At 39.1% G+C, this 24,162-nt stretch overlaps 1 protein-coding gene across 6 annotated transcripts in view; it reads left to right on the top strand.

Annotated features, from left to right (window-relative positions):
• Positions 1 to 23,190, top strand: part of ZFAND6 (zinc finger AN1-type containing 6) — a 38,210-nt gene extending 15,020 nt beyond the window's left edge. For 5 of the 6 annotated variants that reach the window (XM_054836326.1, XM_054836327.1, XM_054836330.1 and 2 more), the window contains 5 exons: positions 10,917 to 11,087; positions 12,289 to 12,400; positions 14,568 to 14,668; positions 21,490 to 21,603; positions 22,213 to 23,190. In XM_054836326.1, coding sequence (XP_054692301.1) covers positions 10,937 to 11,087; positions 12,289 to 12,400; positions 14,568 to 14,668; positions 21,490 to 21,603; positions 22,213 to 22,361 — 627 coding nt within the window. In that variant the 5' untranslated portion in view covers positions 10,917 to 10,936 and the 3' untranslated portion in view covers positions 22,362 to 23,190. Of the gene's footprint in view, positions 1 to 10,916; positions 11,088 to 12,288; positions 12,401 to 14,567; positions 14,669 to 21,489; positions 21,604 to 22,083; positions 22,131 to 22,212 lie in introns of all 6 variants that reach the window. The other variant, XM_054836331.1, reaches the window with a different exon arrangement.
• The last annotated feature ends 972 nt before the right edge of the window (positions 23,191 to 24,162 follow it).

The following is a 24,162-nucleotide window of genomic DNA, read 5'->3' as shown; positions in this document are numbered from 1 at the left end:
CTTCCAGTAGTTTTTAAGCTTTTTCTACACAGTGTAACGACCTCTCCATCTGAGCAAGTGGTCTAGTTTTGGAAACCTTCAGAAAGGAGAGTGCCTTATGCTCTGCAAATTTCTCATCGTTCCTTAGCCCTTTCTATGAATCTGACACTATCTTGGATAAGGCTAAGAAAGAGTTGCCTTGTGTCAATTTTTACTCTGACCTCTTAGTGATGCATGCATTTTTCCTTGGCTTGTACTATGAGTCAGGCTATGCTGTAGAGTTCAGTTCTGATACTAACTAGGTAGTTCCATCTTCCTCCTGCAGCACACTGTTAACCTTGACTCTTCTGGCACAGAGCTGTAGAGCTGCACCATAAACCAGATACAAGAACCAGTCCAAGCTTTTGAAGAATGAAGTCTTTAAGATAAAGCAGTTCCTGACCCAGAAACACTGTGACAGAAGTATCTAAAGCCCCAAATTACCTACATCATGAAACCATTGCATTGATTGTATATAAATATATATTGGATACATGTATATTAGTTGCACTTGGACATTTACACCTTGCAGTGTTTCAGGCAGTGTAAGGTGACAGTTGAGAGAAAACTAAGGAAAGATGCAAAACTTCATAGTGTGACCAGTTGGTATATTTGTATCTTCAGTGAACTCTGACAGTATATTAAAGTGATGGATAAATATCAGTTGCCCAGCATGGTGGCTGCTGATCAATTGTATAGTATTTTTCTATGCTTTGTGCAGGATGATAGATTTTAGTATTTAGACATCCCAGTTTGGGATCATGTAACCTGGCTTCCCCAGTGATTGAAATAATTAAGGAAAAAACAACAACAGAACCCCCTAGAATAGCATTAGGGCTAAAATAAAGTAGCACCTTTGAGTCCTTTGGCTAAATTTAAGTGCGTTGCAAAAGATGAAGAATGCAGCTTTGCCACAGGGAAACATCATACTTACACCTCTTCTGCTGAAAACTTGTCCTTAAATACCCTCTTTGTTTGGTCAGGCTTTAGCTTTAGGTTGAGTTCCCCATCAAACCACAGTAAGGGTATTGTATAATTTTGAACACTTAAATTAGACGTAGTGCATAATTCTAAATAGAGCAAGACATCATGCATGATAATCACAATGTTCTTGGAAGTTAAGTTGAATTCAAGATGCTCTAGCCAGAAATGATGATGATGATAGTTTTATTTATTAACAGCTAGGAACCCTGATATTAGAGCAGGACCTCCCTTAGCATTAGGCCCATGTAGAGCTGTAGCATTAGAAGCTAATTAAAATTCTACATAGTGCTGTTTACAAAAACAAATTATAATGTATTTTGTGCTTACTGTCGGTTCTCAGCAACAGGTGTTTTGTTAACAAGAAGCTGTCTATTTTGGGAACTTGTGTTAAAGCGGCTTTTATCTCTTCTGGGTTTGATATGCTTAAAATAAGTGAAACTTATGCTGTATTGAGAGAAGATTACTTATTCACTGAAGCTCAAAAGAAGCGATTACTGAATCTATATCTATTCTTTCAGTAATTATATGGGTAATCTTGTAAGTGTTTGAATCCTTCTTGCAGATTATTTTTTCATCAGTTTGTAAAGCCAAACCTGTTTTAAAATACAGCATCAAAGATAGTTTATGGAGTTGCCCTCCTTCTGCATCCCTTAAACTTTGGTCTGGTATCTTAAAGGAATGTAAAGAACTTCAGAATCTCCTGATTCCAATTTTACACAACCTCTGATTTCTGAAATGGCCAACTTCAATATATGATTCCAAAGAAAGCAGAATGTACTCTTGTCTTGCCTGTTTCAGAGTAGAAATGTCTTCTTTTAAAATGCTCTACAAAAGATAAGTAATCTGTCAGATTTCAAGTAAACTCTAAATTTATAGGGCTGTGTAGAAATATGGTGAGCAACTTGAGGATTCCTGCAGTCTTTGGCTTAGGCACCTTAATGCTGAAGTACAGCTATGAGATAGCACAAACTCTAGAGGAAAGAAAAGGGCTCCTCAAGCAGTGTCTGCAACTAGCCCAGCTCAACACCAGTTCAGCTACACGTGATGGAAACTGTGGTTTGTGCAAGTTGACATAGCAGACTGCTGACAAGCAATTACTGAGATGGTTTGATTTTTCTAATGGGTGTAACTCCTGAATTTTTATTTCTCTTGAGCAGAGACGCCAGAGCAAGCACTACCTAAAACTATGCTCTTCTATTAGTGGTTGCATGTTCTATCATAAGTGTAACTTCGTGTAAGGTTTCTGTGGCAGTCTTGTCATAGAGACAACCATCTTCCAAAAGTGGACCTGCTGAGCCCGTCTGCCTCTAGCCTTAAGTCTTGAGTGATCTGGCTAGGCTAAACTGAGTAAGTACAACCTCACATTTTGGGAGAAAAATGCTTTGGTCTGTCCTCTGGCTTGTGTATGGACATGCAGTGCTTTGGGTAGGACAGCGTGGCTGGTAGGTCAGCTGGCCAGGGTCCTCTCTGCATTCCTCAGATATGCCTCTTGGACTTGCCTCACCATGACTCTCCCAGAGATACCAGTACAAAAACAGCTTCCTGAAACATGTGACATGCTGTTTTCTCATGTTCACTTTTCTTGGTCTGTAATTCACCCAGAAATTCTTTACTTTGTACAGAACAACTATAGTTACAGTGTTGCTCTCAGTGCTTTTAATGTTTAACTAGTTATCTTTATTGAAGGTCCCTGTTGTGTCTTGCTGTAAACAAGCGTGTCCAGCTCCAAGGGTTATTTGCTGTTTCTTCTCTTGAACCTTAGAAGGGACTTTTGTGGTGCCTGTGGGTTTTGGTTTAGTTTTTTTTTTTTCCACTTGCATTCAGGTTGACCTCTCCAAAAAGGTAGCTTTGTCAGCTCAGATTTTCTGATAGTCGTCACTGAAGAGGTGGAAACTTAGAACACGCTAGTGGTGCTCTTTCTGAAAGCATCTATGTACTTCTTTTGGCTGGAGTTTCCTGGATTAACTGGGGTTCCCTACAAGTGTATTGTGATGCTGGGGAATAAGTAAGAGGCTATTAAGTTTTCGAAGAGAAAAAATGATGTTTTTTCAATTTCAAAAAGTTTAGATACTGTCATATGCAAGGGCCTAATTCTGGTGGTGCTGCAGTGTTAGTCTTGAACAACTAAGTAGTCCAAATGTACATGCTTAAATGTACTAACAGTGATAATCCTTGGCATCTTGAGTTGTATTTTGCTGCTTTAGACTCAAACTGAAATACGTGATAAATAGGGGGAAAATTCTTGAAGGCTGTATACAGAGTGCTGCATTTAGTCTTTTAGGTGCTGCAGCAGTTACCAGATGCTCCAGCATAAAGTAGGGGTCAGTCCTGCAAAAACCCAACCATCCCGTAGTGAAAGCTGATAGCTCTGTGTGGCAGCTTTCTGGAATTCCAACACTTTCATGAAACTCCTTTTGTCTGTACCCTGCCTCTTTGAAATCCCACATAAACAAAACATGATTCCTCCTACTAGACAATAAAATGTACCTGTTAAATTGCTCATTTTTTTAGGATTAATCTTCAGTAGAGTAGTGAACTTCACGGAATCACCCCCCCCTTATTTTTTTGTATGATGGCTATACTAAAAAGTTTGGAAATTAAATAAGAAAAACTTGCTTATACTTCTGGTTTTTGTTTGTAGACTTTAAACGGTCACTGCAAGTAATGTGATGCATTTGCATGAGATGAATGAGAGTTTCTGAGGTACCCTGTTTTACAGCAGTTAATCTTTTGGTTCTAGTAATCCGTACTTTGCAAAGGTTGAACGTGGCCACAATTAGTAATTACAGTTTCAAAGTAACATCTATTAATAGTGTATGCAGACAAGCATAGAAAGCTGAATCCTTATTATCAGTGATTTCTTGATATCAGTATAGAATCTGTACGTCTTTGTTCTTGCCTAGTAAGAGTGAAGAGGTTGTAGTGAAATGTTCTCTTGTTCCTCATGTAACCTTGAGTACAAGAGCAGACAGCTGTAGTTGAGCAATATACGTGCTTTAACACTAGAGGCTTTGTCTATACCAAGTGTTCCTGGGTTGTATAATGATGTAACATTGGTAGTATGATATTCTGGCTTAGATGAGTTATGAAAGTTGCTAATGTGTCTTCCCTCCCTAAGATCTGAACTCTTTTCTGTCCATCTGCCACTTCTGAGATTGCACTTTCTCTCATATGTGTGGCTTTTTTTTCCCCACCAGTGTGATTTTTTTTTTTTTCAGTCTTTCTGCCATATTAAATCTGGGATTTGTACTGTACAGGGAATGCAGCTTTCTTGAGGGTCCACATTTTAGTTATTTATTATTCTTGTACTGAAGGATTTAAACTTGCTGACTGCTTAGAAGTGAAGAAAAGACTTCTGTAACTCTCTCCATCTTTTTGTAAAGTTTCTCCTAGGAGTGTCTAATATTGAAGTGCTTGATTTTAGCCTAAAATAAGTCTATTCATGAAACAAAAATAAAAAGCTGTTCAACAGGAATAGACTGTAGATATTGGATGACTTGTCAAGTGAGTTGAGAGAACATCTTATGTAAGTCTTTGGTCACTAGTTTGAATGTTTTGGTTTTGATATTAAGTCATTATATAAATTCTACTTCAGTAGTTCAAATTGCAACTTAAAACTGTATTTAGTTGTGAGCAGGAAGAAAACTGGAGGCCTACTGGAATGAATTGAAAGCTTTAAAATGCATGGATTCTCTTGGTGCTGAGGAAGTTGGATAACTCCTGTGTTTTGAAAAATGCAGCAGCTGTGTGTTCTGCTGCTCCAGGAACAAAGAGGTCAGAGCCCTTACAGATCTGCTCGCATAGTTGGGCCTTAACCATATTCACTTTTAACTCAAAGCGTTCTGATGAAACTGGGTCAGAGTGTAACTACACATGTAGCTATGCTGGCAAATCTGAACCAGCTGTAGTGTTTTAGCCAGGGTGAGCTGGAGATGAAATGACTGCAACCAGCAAGCTGGGCTGAACTGTAATGGCTGTGAGGCCCCTATTCAGATCTGACAGTTCTTGGCTCCATAGCAAGTTGCCAGGACATGGTAATGCCTTAAAGCAGCTACAAGTGACTGCTCAGTGAATGTAAATTGGGGTCTTTTGGAAGTGAGCGATGGACTGAAAACAGGACTGTTCTGTAACTTTCTATTAATTTGTGAGTTTAGTGCTTTATACCTTGCGCAGTATCCTGCTTCCAGCAGGACACCTGAGGAGCTGCGTCTCTGTAAATTCTTCTATGAAGCACTATCCTTGAACATAGTTGCTGCTTTGGTAACTTCTGCAGCAAGATTCAACAGAGGTCTTTTCTTAGGCCTTTATTTGCCATTTGTGTTGATAAGCCTGTAGAGGAATGCATTTCCAATTTTTTGTTTATTGTTTTTTATACCAACATGCCTTTTCATATGGTGATACAAGTGGTATCAGATATCTGTACCAGTACATGTTGTAAAATGAAATGTATGTTTGTCAACACAACTTCATATCTTGCTTTTATTTTTGCCTGGGATGAAGCTTTATATTTTTAAGCAGCACAAATTACAATTTTTGCAGTTTCTTCCTTGCTTCATTAGCACAAGGGGAAAATGACCATTAGTACTGGTGCTACTTAAATCAGTGCTGAACTGCTTTGTTACAAAGGTGATGGAAATATTTTTAATCATTTGTTAAAAATTGGATTCATCCTTTGAGGTGAGCATCAGCTGAAATTTATCAGTTGATCTTTGACAGTGAAGACTGTAGCTTACACTAAATGCTCTGCTTTCTCTTTGAGAAGCATTTCAAAGCTGGCATCAAGTATGGTTCAAACTGTGTCTGGCTTGGTACTGCAGCTGAAGCAGAATGCTGTTTGGGTGGTCTCCTCTGCTTCAGTGTTAGCATTTGGGAGGGATCCTTCTCATACCAGTCATGAATTTTAGGAGTGTTTGCAGAAGACAGGACTGTACTTCAGTTGGGGCAGTGGATGTGAGGGTCTGCTCACTTTCCCTACCGCAACTTGAAGTATGAGGACAACTAAAATTCAAGAGACCTCTTTCTTTGGGGAAGACAGATGAAGAGAAGCTGGCTTCTGTGTGTGAGTTGTTGGGGTTTTTTTGTTGGTTTTTTCTTTTTGAAGCAGAGGGGAAGAGATTATTCCTAAACCTTGTGCGTTTAATCCTGCTAAATGCTGCTCTCTCTGATCTTACTGATTAACATTTGAAGCCTATAAAGCTAGGGTATCAGTTATTTGAAACTGGTAGCATATAAACATTTTAATTAAAAGGAAAAGGAGGAGGAGGGAGAAAAAAAGACTGGTATCTGCTCTGTGGGGAAGGGATATACACAAGTATTTTGCTACTTGTTTTGCAGAGTATTGGAAGAGGCGGCTCTTTTCGCAGAGAACCTGATGTCCAAAAGACTTACCCTGCGTTAGCGTTTCCACAGCTTCAGCTCTATATACATTTTATAATTGGGAATGTCCTTTATATGATTTATTGTGGTTGTTGCTTGGTACGGAGAATAACATACTCCCTGATGATGTGCACTGATGAGGGGCGACCTGTAGCAGCAGCAGTAAGCAGGCCTTATTAGATGCGTGAAGTTGTGTATGACAGGAGTAACAGGAATGGGTAGACTTTAAGCACCAAATTCATAGGAAAAGAGGGACTTGGCCTGCAGAGCTGTGTGCTACCATGCTTCTAGTGACAATAAATATTTTTGAAAATTATCAGATGTAATTGCAGCTTAAGCTTAGCAATTTTTAGGTAATAAGAGAGGCCATTTATTCCATAATCTTCAACAAAGTGAATGTTCTGAGGTTGCGTTGAGGGAGGTGGTTTAAGGCTCTTGCCCTTCCCTCTAGTATGCTTCCTTCTCCTTAGTGCTCGTACAACTGGTTATACAACTGTAGTGTAAAGTGAAGCACGGAACATGCTTAATATACTGTAAAGAATTTAGTTTTTTTGCTTTAAGATTAATCAATTCTGCATTCAAAGTGATGGGATGACCCTCTGAATGTTCTGCAAGCACAGCTCAGGGGGGGAACAGGCAGAGCTTAGAGGTGTTTCCAGCAGTTTTCCAAGCTCCATGTTTGTTTTGTGACATGTCAAACCAAACAAGACATATATGTAGCCATGTTGACCCTAAGACCTTGTTGTCACTTCAGCTATGAAGTTTCTTCAAGTTTTGTACTGAAGCCAAGCTTGGAGACCAGTTTTGAAACTATGGATAGGGTATGCACTTGGGATTTGTTGTATGGTAGGTTGGATGCTCAGCAAGGGCAGCTGCCCCTAAAAAGGGTCATCCTATTCTTAGCCTTGTCACTTCCTTTGCACTGTATGTCAATTTTCTAGAGTTGGTCTTCTGTCAGATCAGCAAGCCCTCCAGTCCACCAGAATAAATATTCCTGTTTTTCCATCAGATGGATGAGCTGATCTGACTTTAGGAAGAGGCGGGGGCATGCAGCAGGGGCTGGGGCTAAGAGAAGGCTCAGCCCTTTCACAGTGCTTCCAAGGCTGCAATTTCACTGACAGCCTGCCATTACTGGCTTATGTGATGGTTGGGCTCAGCAATGCTGTAGATCTTCCTGCATGAAGAATTATGGGCAATTCTGAAACAAAAATCATCTGAAGCTGCGCCAAGAACTAGGGTGGGGGGAGGTCTTCCCTCCCCCCTAAAACATCTGTTCAGTGATCTCCTGCTTTTCATGTTTGCTGAGATAGGGACAGAGTCCTGCTGCTCTGCTTGTGGCTGTTTGACTCCTACGGTGCCCGAGCGAGAAGTCCCCGAGGCACAGTGCTGTGTCATCTTGGCTTTTGCCCTCCTGCCGTAGTGGATGTGGACAGAGAGGCATGTCAGAAGTGCAGTGGCAAGAACCGCCAGCACTTGGATCTCTAGTCCCTTATTTTCATTACCTGGTTTTGGCTAGTGGTTCTCCTAATGCTTTAAGCCCGCTCTTGTGCTGAAACAAGTGGTTCTACGTGTGTCTTCAGCTAGATCCTCTCTCGTGCCCAAACAGCACACGTGTCAACCACAAGCTCGGAAACCAGTCTGTTAAAACTAATTTCTAAGTTTGATCACTTCCTTGATTCATTTCAGTGTATGTGAGAGGGAGGGAACAGCACAGGAGAGGGAATGAGAAGCTGTGGAGCAAGAGCTTATTATACTGGTTTGGCATTCTGTGGCTTTAGGGTTCAGATAGAACAGTTCAACCATCTCAGCAGCCTACAGGCTGTTAAAATGTGTGTTGTCCTCCCTGGTCACATGTCAGAAAACTTGCAATGGTGGTGATGGAGGTTTTTTTTTCTTCTTCCTTCTGGATCAGGGAACTAATTGGGTCAGTCAGTGAGGGTCCAACTGAGCACTGGTGTGGGGGAGTGTATGCAGTTGTCCCCCTCCTGAATGCAGTGAGGTATTGTATTGGTTCAACTTCTTCTCATTTGACTTCATAACACTGCATCAGTTTGATACTATCCCTTCTCCATTTTATTCCCCAAATATTAGCAACCAATGAAGGATTTTCCACTTCCTGTGGCTTTTATTAAAATTCTTCAGAAGAATCCCTGGCACTTCCCCTTGGAGATTTAAGTGTTCTGGAGCCTCATGCCAGTGGCTTGTGCTTTGGCTGGTGGCAGGATCCGCTGGTTAATGAACTTGGGAACTCGCTTAGCTGGAACTCAGTCCAGCTTTTCTCGTTTTTCTTCTGGGCATCTTTGTGCACCTTTCACAATTTGTTTATTGAATTGGAGCAGACTTTTTTTACGTCCATGTTAGAAATTATTATGCTGTGATTGCTGAAGGGACCAGGTGCTAATGCAATGGTTGTGTTGAGGAATAAGAAAATTAGCAGTAACTGGTGCTGTTATTGAGTTCCTGTGTGCTGCTTGAAGCTAACTGTTGAACAGAAAGGTAATCATGGTAAATTTGAAAGTTAGTGTGGTAGGGTTCTTTTAATGTGCTGCTGTCTAAAAGGATTAATACTTGTATTGTGACATTGAAAGACTAATTAAAAAAACCCTCATTGGACAGAATATTTCAAGGGCTAATATAGATTCAATCTTAAACGTTCTGTGCCAAAAGTGACTTGCGTAAGGTTTCATCTTTAAATTGGTTTGCGTTACCAAAGCACAGAAAACTCATGTTCATTTACATTCTCCTGAAAAATGGCTTTGCTGAATGTTGGGCCCAGCATAAGAATTGAATTCCCACATGTGCTACTTGCAGTTTCATTCTAAAGGGCTGTCTGGAGAAAGGCAGGAATGAAAGTGCTCTTTCAGCTACAAGTACAGTACTTCAGCAAAATCAAATTTAGCTGTCGTTTGAGGTCAATGGGGGCTTTGTATGTGGAAAGTAAATGTGTCTATATTGGGGTGGGGGAGTGCAGTCAAACAGCTGAAATAAGCTTAATTGCATGTTGAAGCTGAGTAAGATACTATCAGAGATATTTTGTCTTCCTGCCTGTATATCTTCCTTGTCTTGTATCTTGAATACTTTCTCATCCTTAGTGTACCTTATTGCTGTGAACAGAAGACTTGACTAGTGTTTCTGTGTTGCTGTTAGCTTTGCAACCTAGAGGTTTGCTTTTGAGGTATCAATTTCATATGCTTTAGGGAAATAAAAACAAAATGCAATGGACATGGGTGTGAGAGGATATTTGTCTAAAATACAAAGGAGTCTCCCATTATTTTGATTTGGCTTCAAATACATCTTATGTAAAATGAAATCTTTTTACCCTGGTGTACTTCTTACTGAGGTTTAATCTAGTTTTATAACTTGGCACTTGGTGACATATTCAAGTATCTTGAAACCCCTTCCCCTCTGGATTTTATTTTCTTTGCTTTTGCAATATATACTGATGTTACTTGAAAGATTACTTTTTTCCAGTAATATTGCTTGTCTTTGATTTGACTTGCAAGAATTAAATTTATCCATGCTTCAGCCTAATTTTTAACCAAAAAGTATAAAATGGTAGACCTAAGTTGATCTTGAATGAAATAGTACCTTGAGATACTTAGTTTCTTAATGAGGAAGTTATTTTTCTTTCAAAACTGAAACAAAAAAGGGAGGGGGAAGGCAAAAAAAAAAGTTTTATCTCACTGAGTGATAGATGTCAATAACTGATTTACAAGTTAGACCACTGACAATTGTTAGGAGGATCAGAACACTGTTGAAAATGGTTGTTTGGTGTAATTTTTTTGTATTAATAAGGTTTACAGCTCCTTACAAGCTAGGGACAAAAAAAATACAGTGTTTATGAACACTAAATCTAAGGATGTTTTATGAGTTGCCTTGATATTTATCTCTCATTTCTCATTTTTAGTATATTTTCACACAAAATTTGATATATAGGAGGTATATATGCCTAGTCAAATATTTTTGACTGAAAAGGATGATTTTCTTTTTGCATGTGAAAAATCGTAATACAGGTTTTGTGGTAAGCAGTTGTGTTGTCCTTCACTAAGGACATGGTGACTAAATAGTAACTTGTGAATTCATGTGACTGTTGTTAATTATAATTATTATGCAGTAAGTAAGCATGTTACCATGCTTGTCTTTCATTTTATAGTTCTCATTCACAGTATTGGGTGTTCAAGTTTCAAGAAGAGTTCAGTGTAGGTGTCCCCCTCCCTACCCATAACTTGCTGCTAGAAGCAGTAAGGCTTCCAATATTTTTTAAAATTACTTTTCTTTGTGGGCTGTATACTGACCATAAAATGGTGGGGTTGGAAGGGTCTCTATGCACGGATCATGCAAAGCATACATATGGCTGTATTTGTATTATTGGATGGACTTTATAGACCTTTTAGGTAAGGGCATTGAGTTACCCAAAAGGCATCTTTTCTAGAAAGTCTGTTTGCTGAGCTATAGGAAATTCCAGATTTTCAAATGTCAACTGCAAAAGAAGGGTTTTCTCAAGCCTCTAAATACTGGGTTGTATGTCTCAATTTCAGGTTTTGTAGAAGAAGGGAAAATGGCTCAAGAAACTAACCGTAGCCAAGTGCCTATGCTTTGTTCCACTGGTTGCGGATTTTATGGGAATCCTCGTACAAATGGCATGTGTTCAGTGTGCTACAAAGAACATCTTCAAAGGCAGAACAGTAATGGTAGAATTAGCCCTCCTGGTAAGTGACACTAACGTACCTGTGTTTGAACAACTTGGAATGACACAGTAGACAGCACCTTGCTTCCTGATCACAACCAAATACTAAAAGTATAGGAGCATTAGTGCCAACCATCTTACCTTATGGAACGAACTTGGATGAAATGCTCATAATATAATCATGCTGTGATTATTGTGCTCAGAAGTAGACTCTTGCTAATACCTTTTGTGTTAATCTGTTTCCAATTTTAAGATGCAAAAATGCAGAAAAATACTATACCAACATATTTTTCCTGAAATTACTGACAGTAGAGATAACATTTAGCTTGGGGAATGTTTGTGAAAAGCATTTAAAATACAGATATTTAATTTCTGCAGCCTGATGCTGAAAGATTATTCTTAAATATCTACAGGTTAATTTCTCCTAACTTCAGATAGAGATACTTTTTGTTCTTTTTGGCCCAGTGCCCCATGTACTATGGTCTGTCCTATAAAGCAGATTTCCTGTTGAAATAAGTGCTGTCTTCCTGCATTCATTCTCTAGAAAAAGCTTGAGGGCTCTTCCTCCCTTAAATTAATGGTAGTGCCCTCAGAAAGACGAACCCTTTCTCTGCTCTGTTCACCCTGATGTTTTCAACTTCAGTATGTTCTGCTGGGGGAAGGAGAGTTAGGGAGTGCTTCCCTGGAGCTCCTGAAATGTCTCTTCTGGCTTGGCTGCATACTGACAGCAAGGAATCTCATAATGCACTTTTGAACACTTCCCTTTTAACTTGACTTTTAAAATTGAAGCAATAGCTTCCATTGAAATCTGGGTTCTACAACTTAAAAATGGATCCTAAGTTGGCATTAGGATGCTACATTACTGTTTCTCACAGATCCTTTTTGTTTTTTAAACAAAAAACAAACTTACCGTGTCAGAATACTGCAGTTTATGCTGAGAAAGCTGTTTGTAGATGCTTTAATTAGCAGAAAACACTAACTATTTTAAAGCTCCAGCTTCAAAATCTTGTGCTTTGTAACTTCTAGGGGCCTGGGGCTGGAATGTGATCAAAACGTGGCCAAACATAAATACTTTTTGTAAAATTATGTTGCACTATGATACAGGTTGAGATTCAATTACTTTCCTGGCTGGTGGCATGAGGGTCGAAGAATAATTGCATTGTATAACTTGTGTAATCCCAGGAAGTAGTGTAACACATTTTACATTAGTGTCTTCCTTCCAGCAACTTCTGTCAGTAGTATAACTGAGTCCTTACCGGTTCAGTGCACAGAAGGCAGCGCCCAGGAAACTCAGTCAACTTTAGATTCTACATCGACTCCATCTATGCAGCCAAGGTAAGCTTTTTCTGTCTGTTACTCTGTTTTTATGTAAAAATCTGTATCAGAATGATTAAATGAAGTGTACTGATGCTGCTTAATTAAATGCTAGGACCTGGATTAGGAAAACTGTAAGGTTTAACTGCTAACTTTAAAGCATGGGATCTCACAGTAAATAGTAGCTGATCTGTTAGCTACATCTTCCATTCAAATGCAAATTCATCTTTAGAATTTAGCTTCAAATGGGAGCATTGCCAGCTTCATGCTGCTCTACAGAGATTTGTCTGGCTAGTCTTCTGACTCTACAACATGCACTTGCTTGCACATTTACCAAAAGAAAGCTCTTCCCATCTTAAAAATTTGAGGATTTTGTAAAATGGCAGAAAGCTGCTGACTGGAGCTCTCATAAATAAATGTATGATAATGTGTTAACAAACTAGTTTTATCATGAAAAGTGGAGCTTACTAGAACAGGGGAAAGATATCTGAATCTTAGTACAAGTTGTGCTACTGAACTGATTTCTTATTAAACAAATAGTTTCCAACTGGATTATTCAAGGAGACATAACGTCCTCTTGTAAATCACTCAGACTTACTAAGTGCTCTCCATTTCTAAAAGCTAAATATTTGTTTATATTTAGTGACTGCATTTCAATTTAGCATGACACAACAACCAACAGTGACTGAAGTGCTTTGGAAATTTTTTTGAGTGAAAAGTGTTACTGTGGTATACTATGGAAGCTAACTTGCAGTGTTCATTCCGACTTTCCTTTAAAAATCAGAATGTAGTAAAACACAGGCCAAGGGTGATTTCATCAGTTATTGTTGGCTGATTCTGTTCAGGCTGTTTTCTGCTCCTTAGCTTTTTATAGGAGGTGTTATCTCATGCTAGGATCCTGCATATAAACTGAGTGCTAGGTGCCATGTTTGGTGCTATATTTGGTCTTTCCATTCTGGAATTTCTAACTGGGGTAGAAAATAGGTATCTCACCCTGATGCAACTCTGCTGGTATGTGTTTAGAAAAAAAAAATAAATCATCCAGGTCAATGCACAGAGGTGAACCAATTACAGCGCCTTGGGTTTGTTTTCTCACACAACCTTTATAATACCATGAAAGAGGAAAAAAGTATCTCTTTGATCACTGGCTTGATTACTGGTAGCAGGAGAAATGAGTGGATGGTTGCTCTTAGACTTGCACTTCAAAAAAATCAGTGTCACTTGTGTTTTTTTCCAAAATAAAAGCAGGGATTCAGCTTCAGTCTCTGGTAATACCTCAAAGTTACAATACTCTGAGGAAACATCTAGTAAATTGGCAATGCCCTTTTGTAGGTGGCCAAACGTGCAGTTCAAGACCTACATGCAATTCTTGAGAATTAACAGTGCAACTCCAATGCCCTGGTTGTATCATGGACTACTGGTAGGGCTTTGCTGGTTCCTGGGCTGCTGGATAATACAGCTTTTTGAATTCACAGTGAATCCCTAAATGGAAAGGGAGAAACAAATTGGGCAAGTGGGGTAGTGCTACCTCTCACTTGGTACTTCAGCTCTGTCTTGTTCCATAGTAGAGCTGCTGAATGAGCAGTTTGGCTGCAAGTGACTGCTGGTACCAAATCTCTCTCCCGTAACCGTCCAGGGCATCTGAGTTTTCAGCCATTATGTGGTTTTAGCAGTATGGCTGACAGGGTTGGGAAGTTTGGCCAGCACCGCTTCACGCTGCAAAAATCTAAGGGGTTCTGTGTACAGCTGCAGATGCTTTATTACTGGAAACATTGGCATGCTGCAATTTTCTTGTTCGTATCACTAGAACACCAAAAGTAGCTCCTCTACAATTATCTTGCTGACTTATGTTATAAAAATCCTTGTATATTGAATGTTGCATTGTTGCTTCTGTGTGGAAGGATGGTATGCCAAACTACCCCAAAATATTGTTTTTTCCTTTTTTTATAGTTGAACTGGTTTATTGCATTCAATATGAATGCAAAAATGTTTAACTTTTTCATCAATTCAAATTGTCCAGTATTCTTAGACACTGCGACATTTTTAATTGGTTACAGAAACAACTTCAGAGTGAAATGTTTTGGCATGGTCTTTCATCAGGATGTACTCTACTGTCTGTCTTTCAGGAATGCTGTATAGAACATGGACATGCCTCATAAAAATCATAACTTCTTTTTTTGCCCCCCAGCCCTGTGTCAAGTCAGTCACTTTTAACAGAATCTGTAGCACCATCCCAACCGGATAGTACGGCTGTGGACAAAACAATACCTGAGACACAAGATTTGCAAGGTTGGTGCCTAGTTTTCAGAGAGAGAACTTAGGAATAATGTTCTTAAAACTCTGACTGTTCTTAATATACACCTGTTCAAGAGATGGATTATTCTCAAACCCAGATATTCTATGAAATCAGGAGGCAAAACCAAGGATAAACTTTCTTTTCTTAAAAGGCACGTCTTAAACTGAAAACTTTTATTGTTTAACTGTCAATTTCAGTATCTGTCATAACAAATGTGTTAATTGGGGTTGGAAATGCACATCATAAATCAATCTGCTGTTCAGTCTTTATGCCACAGTATTACATGTGAGAGTTTTGAATATCTGTTACTTCTCAGAGTAGTCATTTTCAGCAAATGGCACAGAAGTTTATGAGCATATTTGTGATAGAGGGTGTTATGACATAGCTATTACAAGATACTAATGCTATTCTTAGATGAACATGAAACACCTATAAAAGAACCTTTCACCTATGAACTGTAGTGGTGTAATATTTTGACCCACTGAAATTTACTTTATCAAATATGAAGTTACAAAACCACAAACTCTGGTTGCTTGAAGGGAAGTGGCTGAGTGATCTTAAATATATTGGCCTAAAATCTGTATTGCTAGTACAATGTAAAGGTTTTTTCTCTTTTTTTTCCTTTTTATGTGCAGGCTTGCAGAGCTTAAAACTAAAGAGTTTTTAATAGTATTTCTTAGGAAAATGCAAAAATGCCAGATAGTATACAAAATTTGCTCAGACTTGTAATCCGTAGACATTATAAAAGGTATTTAAAGGTAAGTCAGTAAGAATTCTGCCTTTAGTTCTGCTGACGCAGCTAAGGCTTTACTGGGTAGAGTTATGTTTCTGTAGACTAGTTTAAATATAGGAGTTTGGGTTTTCCACAGATAGAACATGTAATTCCACTCTAACATGCTAAATACAAGTTCTTTCATTGTACCTCTGGTATCAAAGTTCTCCTTTTCAGATACTTTTCTAAACCTCAGCTCTCCCTTTTCGTAGGGTAGAATAGAAGAGTCATTATTTAGCTACTGCGCTGAATAAGGTCACCTCCTCAGTCACACAAACAGTAGCTGTAAAACTCAGAGAAAAGATTTACTCTTAAAAAGATACATTCTAGACATATGTTCTAATACCTGCTATTTAGTTTGTTTCCTGGAGCTGACAGCTCTTGTCTTGGTTTTGACAATACGTGCACATAAGGCATGTTCTTAGTACTGATCAATAATGGCAGACCTTACCCAGGTTGAGAAGAGCAAGTGCTGAAAAGGCTTATGCTGCTTAAGTTCTTTGTATTTGCACAGCAGACATAGGTTTGCAAGCTAGATTTTGAGTTGATACGCCTCAGAGTAGCACAGATACGGTTCTACTTTCACCCCTCTTCCGCAGTATGGGGAACCAGGGATGTGCTGTGTGCTAGCTATAACCCAGATCCCATGCGGGTACATCCCTTTCTGGGAACCTCAGAAGTAGAACACCTCAGTCAAGCACGTGAATACTGCACTGCAGGTTTATGCTGATGTGGATGTGGCATATATCAGAGAATATAAAGGCAACTTCTTTAAGCTGAGCTTCCTACTGCCCTGTCTTGATGCTTGTACTGTGAGGTTACTTGGGCCTGTGAAAAGACTTTTCCCAGCAAGTTTTCAGAGGAACATCTCTCTTCTTATCCATTCAGATAAATTCAAGCTACTTCTAATTCTTCGCCTCTACAGCTAATTCTCCCTGTGAGAAGATAGGTTTCTCAACTAGAAGCTTTGATTTCAGGGGTGTATTCACATTTTACAGTATACGTGTCAAGGATCAACCTATATCAGGTGTTTAGAGTACTCAGCTGTGTCCTTTCTTTGTACCATAGTGATTTCTAAACTAGGAACACCACCACCATGTAATTGCAGTTCTAAATTACAATCCCTATTTATAACTCACTGTGGCAGGGTCAGCCTCGTTTCCTGACGAGTTGCTTCTGTGCTACCCCTTAGCTGAAAATCACAGGAAATTTAGTGTTTCCAGTTTTAAAGTATTTTGCTTTGAAACTGTAAGTTTGTAAAGAAAGCAGCTTATAATGGATGCTAAATGGATTTCATTGAATAGATGTCACAATTCTGCATCCTAAAGTGTGGGGTTTGTGGGTTTTTTTGTTTCTCCACATGATTCAGAATTTTAATTTTAGGCTGCTGACAAGGATGTAATAGAAATGTGTGAATCAAGGTTATTTAGTATTGTCTGGCTTTGTAGCATTTAAAGAAAAAAGTCACAGAACTGTGGTTGTTGGTCCCAGACTGAAGAGTTTATAATGCTACTTCTGTTGATGTAGGGGAGGAAAAAAGAAATTATGTCTGCTTTGATCATTTGTTCAGTATTATTCTGATAAAAATCTTGCTTCATTGGGATGTCTGTTCTAGAGCCAATTGCTTTATGCTACTTGTATAATAAGTTGGTCTATTGTAGTTGTATGTAGTTGAGGTCCCCTTAATTTGCCATTTAACAACATTTACTAGGCTACAATAACAATGAATGAAAGATTGGGTGAGTAGTTAGGCTTTCTTAGATTACTATTATTATTTTTTAAAGCAGACAGATAAATGGGACTTGAGCTGCGTGCACACAGTCCTTGCTGTTTGCAGACAAGCTAAAACTAACAAAAGGATAAAAATCCCAAAGAGTAGTTCAGATTTGTGTTCTTTGGATTTATGCATTGCAAAAGAAATAGCGGAAAACTATAGAATATGTTAATAAATCTAGATTTTACATCTAGTGATTGTGTCATAATGCTTGTAGGTTCTGAACACTGCAAAAAGCCCAGACACTAGGTAGTGGCTAATAGATACTATTTTTAAGTTTAATGTTCTTAAATATCATGAACATATTAATGATGACCTAAAATGAAATGCATTAAGGTACAATCCAGCTTTTGTAGCAGCTCTCTTCTGTTTTGAGCATATCTCCAACTCATTTTAGGTTGCCTCATGGGCTGTTGCACCTTTTGGCCAACGTTACAGCCCTGTTGGGATTAGCCAGTCAGGATTCCTTATTTGCTAGCCAGGAGATTAATGGTACTGCCTCCCAGCAAGCCTGCGTGTGGGTGAAGAGGTGCTTCACTTCTTTAGGATTAATGACTGTAAAACCATCCAGGTTAGGATTCATGCTTTATATTTCAGGGAGGTTTTTAAAGGTAAATGCAACTTGTCATGGAAGGCAGGAGTACTCTACCACGTATGTTATGGAGCTCTTGCAACTCAAGAACATAGGGCTAAAAGTATAATGGTGAGCTTTTAGCCTCTCTGAGGCTGAAAACTTCAGAGAATCAAAACAGCTGCTCTGATTTTGGAACTCATTGCTGAATTGGAGAGGTCCATATATTAGCATTGCAAAATGCAATCAGTTGTGTAATGTGATGTGGTTAGTATTTTGAAGAATCAAAATACTAAAAGTAAGATTTAGCTAACTAGCTAAAAAGTGCATGACTTCTAATGAAACCACCTGGTTTTGCACTCAGATATCTAAGATTTTTGTGAGGTAAAACAGTTTAAAAATTCAGTCATTGCTGACTAAGTTAAAAACCCTCACAATATTAAAACAAGTAAATTGCTACAGAATTTTACATGGTGATAACCTGGATCTAAGGTGAATGCTGTTGAACTAATGGCATCAACTTCAGTGGACCTTATCAGGTCTAGCTCACTAGACAGAACTAGAAAGCAATTGATGGATACTTCAGATTTTTGTGACAGTACCAGGGGCTCAGAGGTAGAGTATGATCATGATACAAGCATAGAAAATAATGTAGGATATCCTGATTTACTGAATGAAAGCTCCAGGGAGAGAAGAAACATTCGAGTAAGATTTAAAACTAGATTCTGTAGGTAAGTGTGCTCTTACTTAATTTGCCTCTTCCTAACACTGAAACAGTGTATTTTAGGCTGATTACTTCAATTTAGTATTAAAATGTTAGGAAGTAGTGATCTTCTGTTTAGGATTAACTTCACATTTCATTCCTCTGGAGGAGTGGGTATTCTTCTTCCTAGGTCTGGTCAGATGCACTTAAGAGGTAAATGTAGCTGTTCACACTCTTCCTGGGGGAATGAGGAACCTTTTTCTTTGAGAAGCTCTGCCTGGTAATACAGGGGCGATAAACATAAAACATCCAGCGTAGGGAGAGAGGAGAGAACAGATGAGATGTTAGGAGTCTTACAGCAAATGCACGTAGTGCTGTGGTGTGCCTGCAGGGATGCAAGGTCTGGAGTGTCTTTATCTCATGGGTGCCGTTTTCACGGTCAGTGAGAGTACGCCAAGTTCAAGCAGCGTTGGCATGAGCAAAGCTGCAGCAAAAGCTTCTGCCTTCAGGAGGAAATCCAGGCTCTGCTTGTTTTGATCAGCTAAGAACATGCTCTGTAAAACTGGGAACTTCTAGCGGCCAGCTCAACTTGTCAGCTCCAGAAAAATGAGTGTGCGCTTATGTTTTATTCCTTTTTGGTTAGTTGGCAGCTTGTACTGGTGCTGCCAGTGCTTCTGTCCTCCAGCTAACGGCCAGGCTGGGGGAAGGGAGGGAGTCAGTTCAAGCAAAGCAGGCAGCAGCATCCTGGAATCCAGACAAAGTACGGGAGTGGCTGCAACATGTTTCCTGCGAGCTTCAAGCTGGATGGTATTGCATTTTACCTGGCTTTTTTCTATTGCCTTTGTCACAGCTAGCTTATGGACTGGACTCTAAACACCAGCACTTTGTCATCTGAAGGTGGCTTAGTGGTTAGGGGATTCATGATTATTGTAGAGGATTTTGAGTCAAATCTCTGGCTTCTATGCCAAAGCAAATTGAGCTCTAAAATTTATGGTTACTACAGTAGATAAAGTGACTCGTGGCAGCAGTAGAAGAATCTTCCCACTCAGTTCTACAGTGAACCGCATCCCTTAAATATTTTTAAACCTTTTTAATGCGAGAGCCATATGCACAAAGAAAATCTAAGTATGTGTGTATTGGAGAGCCTTGTTATGCAGGGAACAGTGCCAGTTTTTCCAAAATTCAGCTAATAGTTGCAGAGGCTTGTAGCAAAACTTATATTGAGGTAACTGGATTTTGCTACAACAGGAAGTACAAACTTGAGAATGTCACCAGCTAAACACAAATTCATGCCATGAAGCTTTCTTAATGAATTAGTAAGAACTGCGATGGCTGTTCTGCATAAGACTTACTCAAATGAACACTTACAGTGTTACCACTTCTGATACTTATCTTGCATCTTTTAATCCTTACTACTTTTTATTCCTGTCTTGCAAACCTTTGGATATTATCTGTCCACTCAGAAATGTGCCCTTTAACAGCCATTTAAAGCCATTGAACCTTTTTTGCAAACTATCAATTCTTATAAATTCAGGACAAAGAAAAGCTCTGCTTCTAACATAGATGGTGATTTTTAAAGGATTTACTAAACCAGGTATAACAGTATATCTCAGCTAGATTAACCTTTGCAATATACTGTCTACTCAGGCAAAGTCTTTGGTGGTTGGTCAGGTATATTGCTCCCTGTTGATGTTGCTTGATAGACTATGGTGTTTTGATATATTGCAAAAGCGCAAAGTGCCCTTTCCTTTAAAAAAGAAAAAAATCTTCAGAATAACAGCACAGGAAAAAAACTCCACCAGAATTGTTGTGCAGTATAGCAGTTGGCTGGCATAGAACTAGCACAGAACTGCATCTGACAGTCTGCCTAACAAAAGTCCAGCTGCACAGAGATGCCTGCAGCTTTTTCCCTGACAAACGTCTGGGCTTGCTGTTGTATTCCCTTCTTTACAGCATTGGTTCTAGCTCTGCTTCCGTTGCCACTCCTCCTGGCTGGAGCTTGTTTTTGGTCTTTGCCGCAAATACTCCTGGCTTCTGTGTACCTTACTCACTGGAGACTTGTCCCGCTGTGATCTAGCAATGGCTGGTAGGCAGAGATTGGCTCTTAGCCCTTCTTGAAATTAAGTTGGGTTTTTTGGTTTCTATTTCTGTTCTGTAATGTAAGGAATGTGCAAATACTTGAGGAAAACGAGCCAATTTCTTTTTTTACCTGGGTCAGGCAAATACTACGACTACTTCTTTATGTTCTCCCACACAACCTGTAACCTATCCCTTTTAGATGTGAGAGAATAGTAAAGTAGGTTGAAAGTTGTCTTAGCAAAAGTGTCTTTAAAATGAGGTGTTTACCTGCTTCCTTCTGGGTTTCAGGGTAGTGTACTCCCTCCCTGTAAGTCTATGTATCTTCAACTAGTGGTGTCTCACCCTAGGTAGTGACTAGCCCTTGTGTAGGCTTTTTCCAGGTGTGCAAGAGCAGCAGCGTCACAGTGGTAGAGTTTGTTCTGAAACACTGCATTTTGTGTGGCCTTAGTACTGCAACTTTCAGCAAAAATAATGTTGATTCAGTATTTGAAAGGGAGTGTTTTATTCAACTGATTGCAACAAATATGATGCTTTTTACAAGCAGATTTTAGGAACCAGACTAGTAATGCTGATGGGGAAACGCTTGGTGTTGGATTCTCTTCCCGAACCTGACAGCACTGAATCTTACTCTTAAACCTAATTTTTTATTATTCTGTTTCATGATGATATTTTTGTATTGTGAACTTTGAGCATTCAGCACATTCTCTCCTTAAATTAGATTGAAGGTCTGGAAGGAGGGAGTTGCAGTACCACTACTGAGAATCCATTCCACTTCTGACGTGGAAGCTGCAGCAAAGTGGCTAACCCCAGAACCTAAATTTACAACGTGGGCTTTAGAATAACTTAAAACAGAGGAAAGGGAGAGACAGACTTTTTTTTTTTTTGCATTGTTCTTATTAACTGTTTTAATATTAGCTTCAGTGTCAGAGAACGCAGAGCCTACGCCTGAAGAACAAGACAAGTCACTTGACAAACCAAAACAGAAAAAGAATCGTTGTTTCATGTGCAGGAAGAAGGTTGGACTTACTGGTAAGAAATTCTGATTTCACTTTTCTTAGACTTGTTTAGGCTTTGGACCTTGGAAAGGTTCTTCTCTTAAGGGGAAAATGGGGCATGGTCATCTTGATGTTGATTTGAAATAAAACTTGGTCAAAGCTGCTTTCAGCTTGGCTCTTGCTAGATTTAGTCATTCATGTTTTATTTTGTTTTTCAACTTTCTGTCTTTAAGTGAAATGCATAATTCCAAATACTTCCCTTTGGAAGTCTGCTTAGCTGAGGAATTGGATGATAGTTTGCTGCTGTTCACTAACCACTTTTGCAGTGGTTCAGTGAAAGGCCCAAGAAAACTTGAGTTCTGTGGGGTGAAGATTCATAAACAAAGAAAAAGAGCAGGTCATCTCCAGGAATGTGTTTTTGTGTTAGTGTACCATGTGATAGGAAGGAATGGTCAAGTCAAATCTTACTGTAATTACTTAAGTGTATTATTTGTGATTCTTATGCTTTCTGCAGCAGAGGCTCTTTGGCTGATTGACACTGGTGACTGAGATTTATTGCTAGTGAGTGAACACATTCAGGATTTAAAACAAACCAGTATAATTAGGAATATTGAAATATCTAAGCTAATATTTCTATCCACAGGGTTTGAGTGTCGGTGTGGAAACGTGTATTGTGGTATGCACCGTTATTCAGACGTACACAGTTGCTCTTACAATTACAAAGCTGATGCTGCTGAGAAAATCAGAAAAGAGAATCCTGTAGTTGTTGGGGAAAAGATCCAGAAGATCTGAACTGCTGCTTCTGCTGGAATACAAAATCCTCTGACCATCTGCAGATTAAATTGACTTGAGCTTTTTTCCTTAGTCATCAGGAATGTAGAGCAGTGTATCTTGCCTAGACCTTTTAATCATGCATGTCATCAGATTAATAGATCTTTTGTTTTTTGTTTTTTTTGTTTTGAAAATGACTCTGAACATTTATTTTCATTGCAATTTTCTGTGGCTGAAGACTTAAGTAAACTTTACAAGTATTATCCTTTAAGATCATTTTAATTTTAGTTGAGTGCAGAGGGCTTTTATAACAAACGTGGAGAAAATATTGGAGGGCTGTGCTTTTCCAGGATAAAACATGCATGCGTTAACTTTGCAGTTTATTTTCTTGTTGTATATAGCTTTTCTCTGCAGCACAATTTCCTTTTTTTGATAATGCCTTGTATGGCACAACTAGTTATCAGTAACTGAATGTATTTTAATCATTATGGCTGCTTCTGGTTTTTTTCCCATTAACGAGAGGTTATACATGTTCGCATATTAGCTTGTTTGCACCCTCTACCTATTTATGTATGAATCATTTGTAACGAGAGTGTGTGCTGAGATTGTCTGCGTGGTTTTTTGTTTTTGTTTTTTTTAAATTGGTTTTTGTTTTTGTGTGTGTGGGGGGAAGGCTGTATGCACTTCATTGACTGCAGGTTTCATTGGGATTACATCCATCAGTCTGTCTGTACACAAATATGAAGAATGATCTGAAGTACCTGTGCTGTATTTATGTTTATCCACGTCTTAACTTTGATTAAATAAAATTTAAAAAAATTGGAGCCCCTGTGGCTGTCACTAGCATCTGTAATTTGGATTTCTCTTGCTTTATTTTCATGGGGACCTTTCATTGGTGGTTCCTTTACTTACAGCATGTGCATTCACAGAGACCGTCTATATCCCAATGCCAGCTAACTTATGATTTATGTTTACCTTTTCACCTGTAATTATCAGAGAGGCTACAGTTCCCAGAAGTGTTCTACATTGTGCGTTGATACATTCTTCCCAAGGAGTTCTCTGTGCTTCCTGTGTGTGTCACTCATGCAGGAGTTGGGGTCACTTGTGACAACATACTTCAGCTGGGGGCGGGCCTAGAGGTAAAACAGATGTGAGCAGGCTGTGTGTCTGTGCATGTGATTCTGGTTCTAGGAAACACTGCTGTGGGGTTTGTGATCCAGTAGCTGACACAGCACTGCACAGGCTTCCTTGAAGTTAGGTGAGAGGATGGTTCTTGAGACAGTTTCTCCAGTGAGATGTCCTTACTTCTGAGGTCTGAAATCTGTAGACTTCAAGGTTGAACACTGCCACGGCCACCTCCCATGTGCTCCTTAGCTGATCTATGGGCTTGTATGTGATCCCCGTTTGGGGGTGGGAAGAATTATTCTTTTATTGTCTTGTGAGGGTGCTCAGTAACTTTCTTTTAATTAAGAGTGCTTATCTTGTCAGGTCAGAGTCTGCCTCAACCATTCAACCACTGTGGTTGTCCATATAATGCAAAGGCTGAGTGGTTTATGTAGTACCATGGTAACTTCAGCCAGTGCTGCTTATCACCAGACGGAACAGTACACTAAAGTAGAACTAATTCCTCTCCAGATGGTACTGATCTGCAGTTGAAATTTCACTGGGTGACTTGCTACTGCTTTCAAGCATTTCTGAAATAAATGAGATTGCGTGGCTTTATTTAAAATGTTAAATTTTTAATCAAAGCTGGCTACATCCTTTAAAATTCTGAATGCTCTTTAAAAGCTATGGCTGGCAATTAGTAGATAAAGTACTACAT

Source organism: Grus americana, chromosome 10 (genome assembly GCF_028858705.1).
Source record: "Grus americana isolate bGruAme1 chromosome 10, bGruAme1.mat, whole genome shotgun sequence".
NCBI lineage: Eukaryota > Metazoa > Chordata > Aves > Gruiformes > Gruidae > Grus > Grus americana.
Note: the sequence above shows the minus strand (reverse complement) of the source record. Positions and strands in the feature narration are given on the sequence as shown.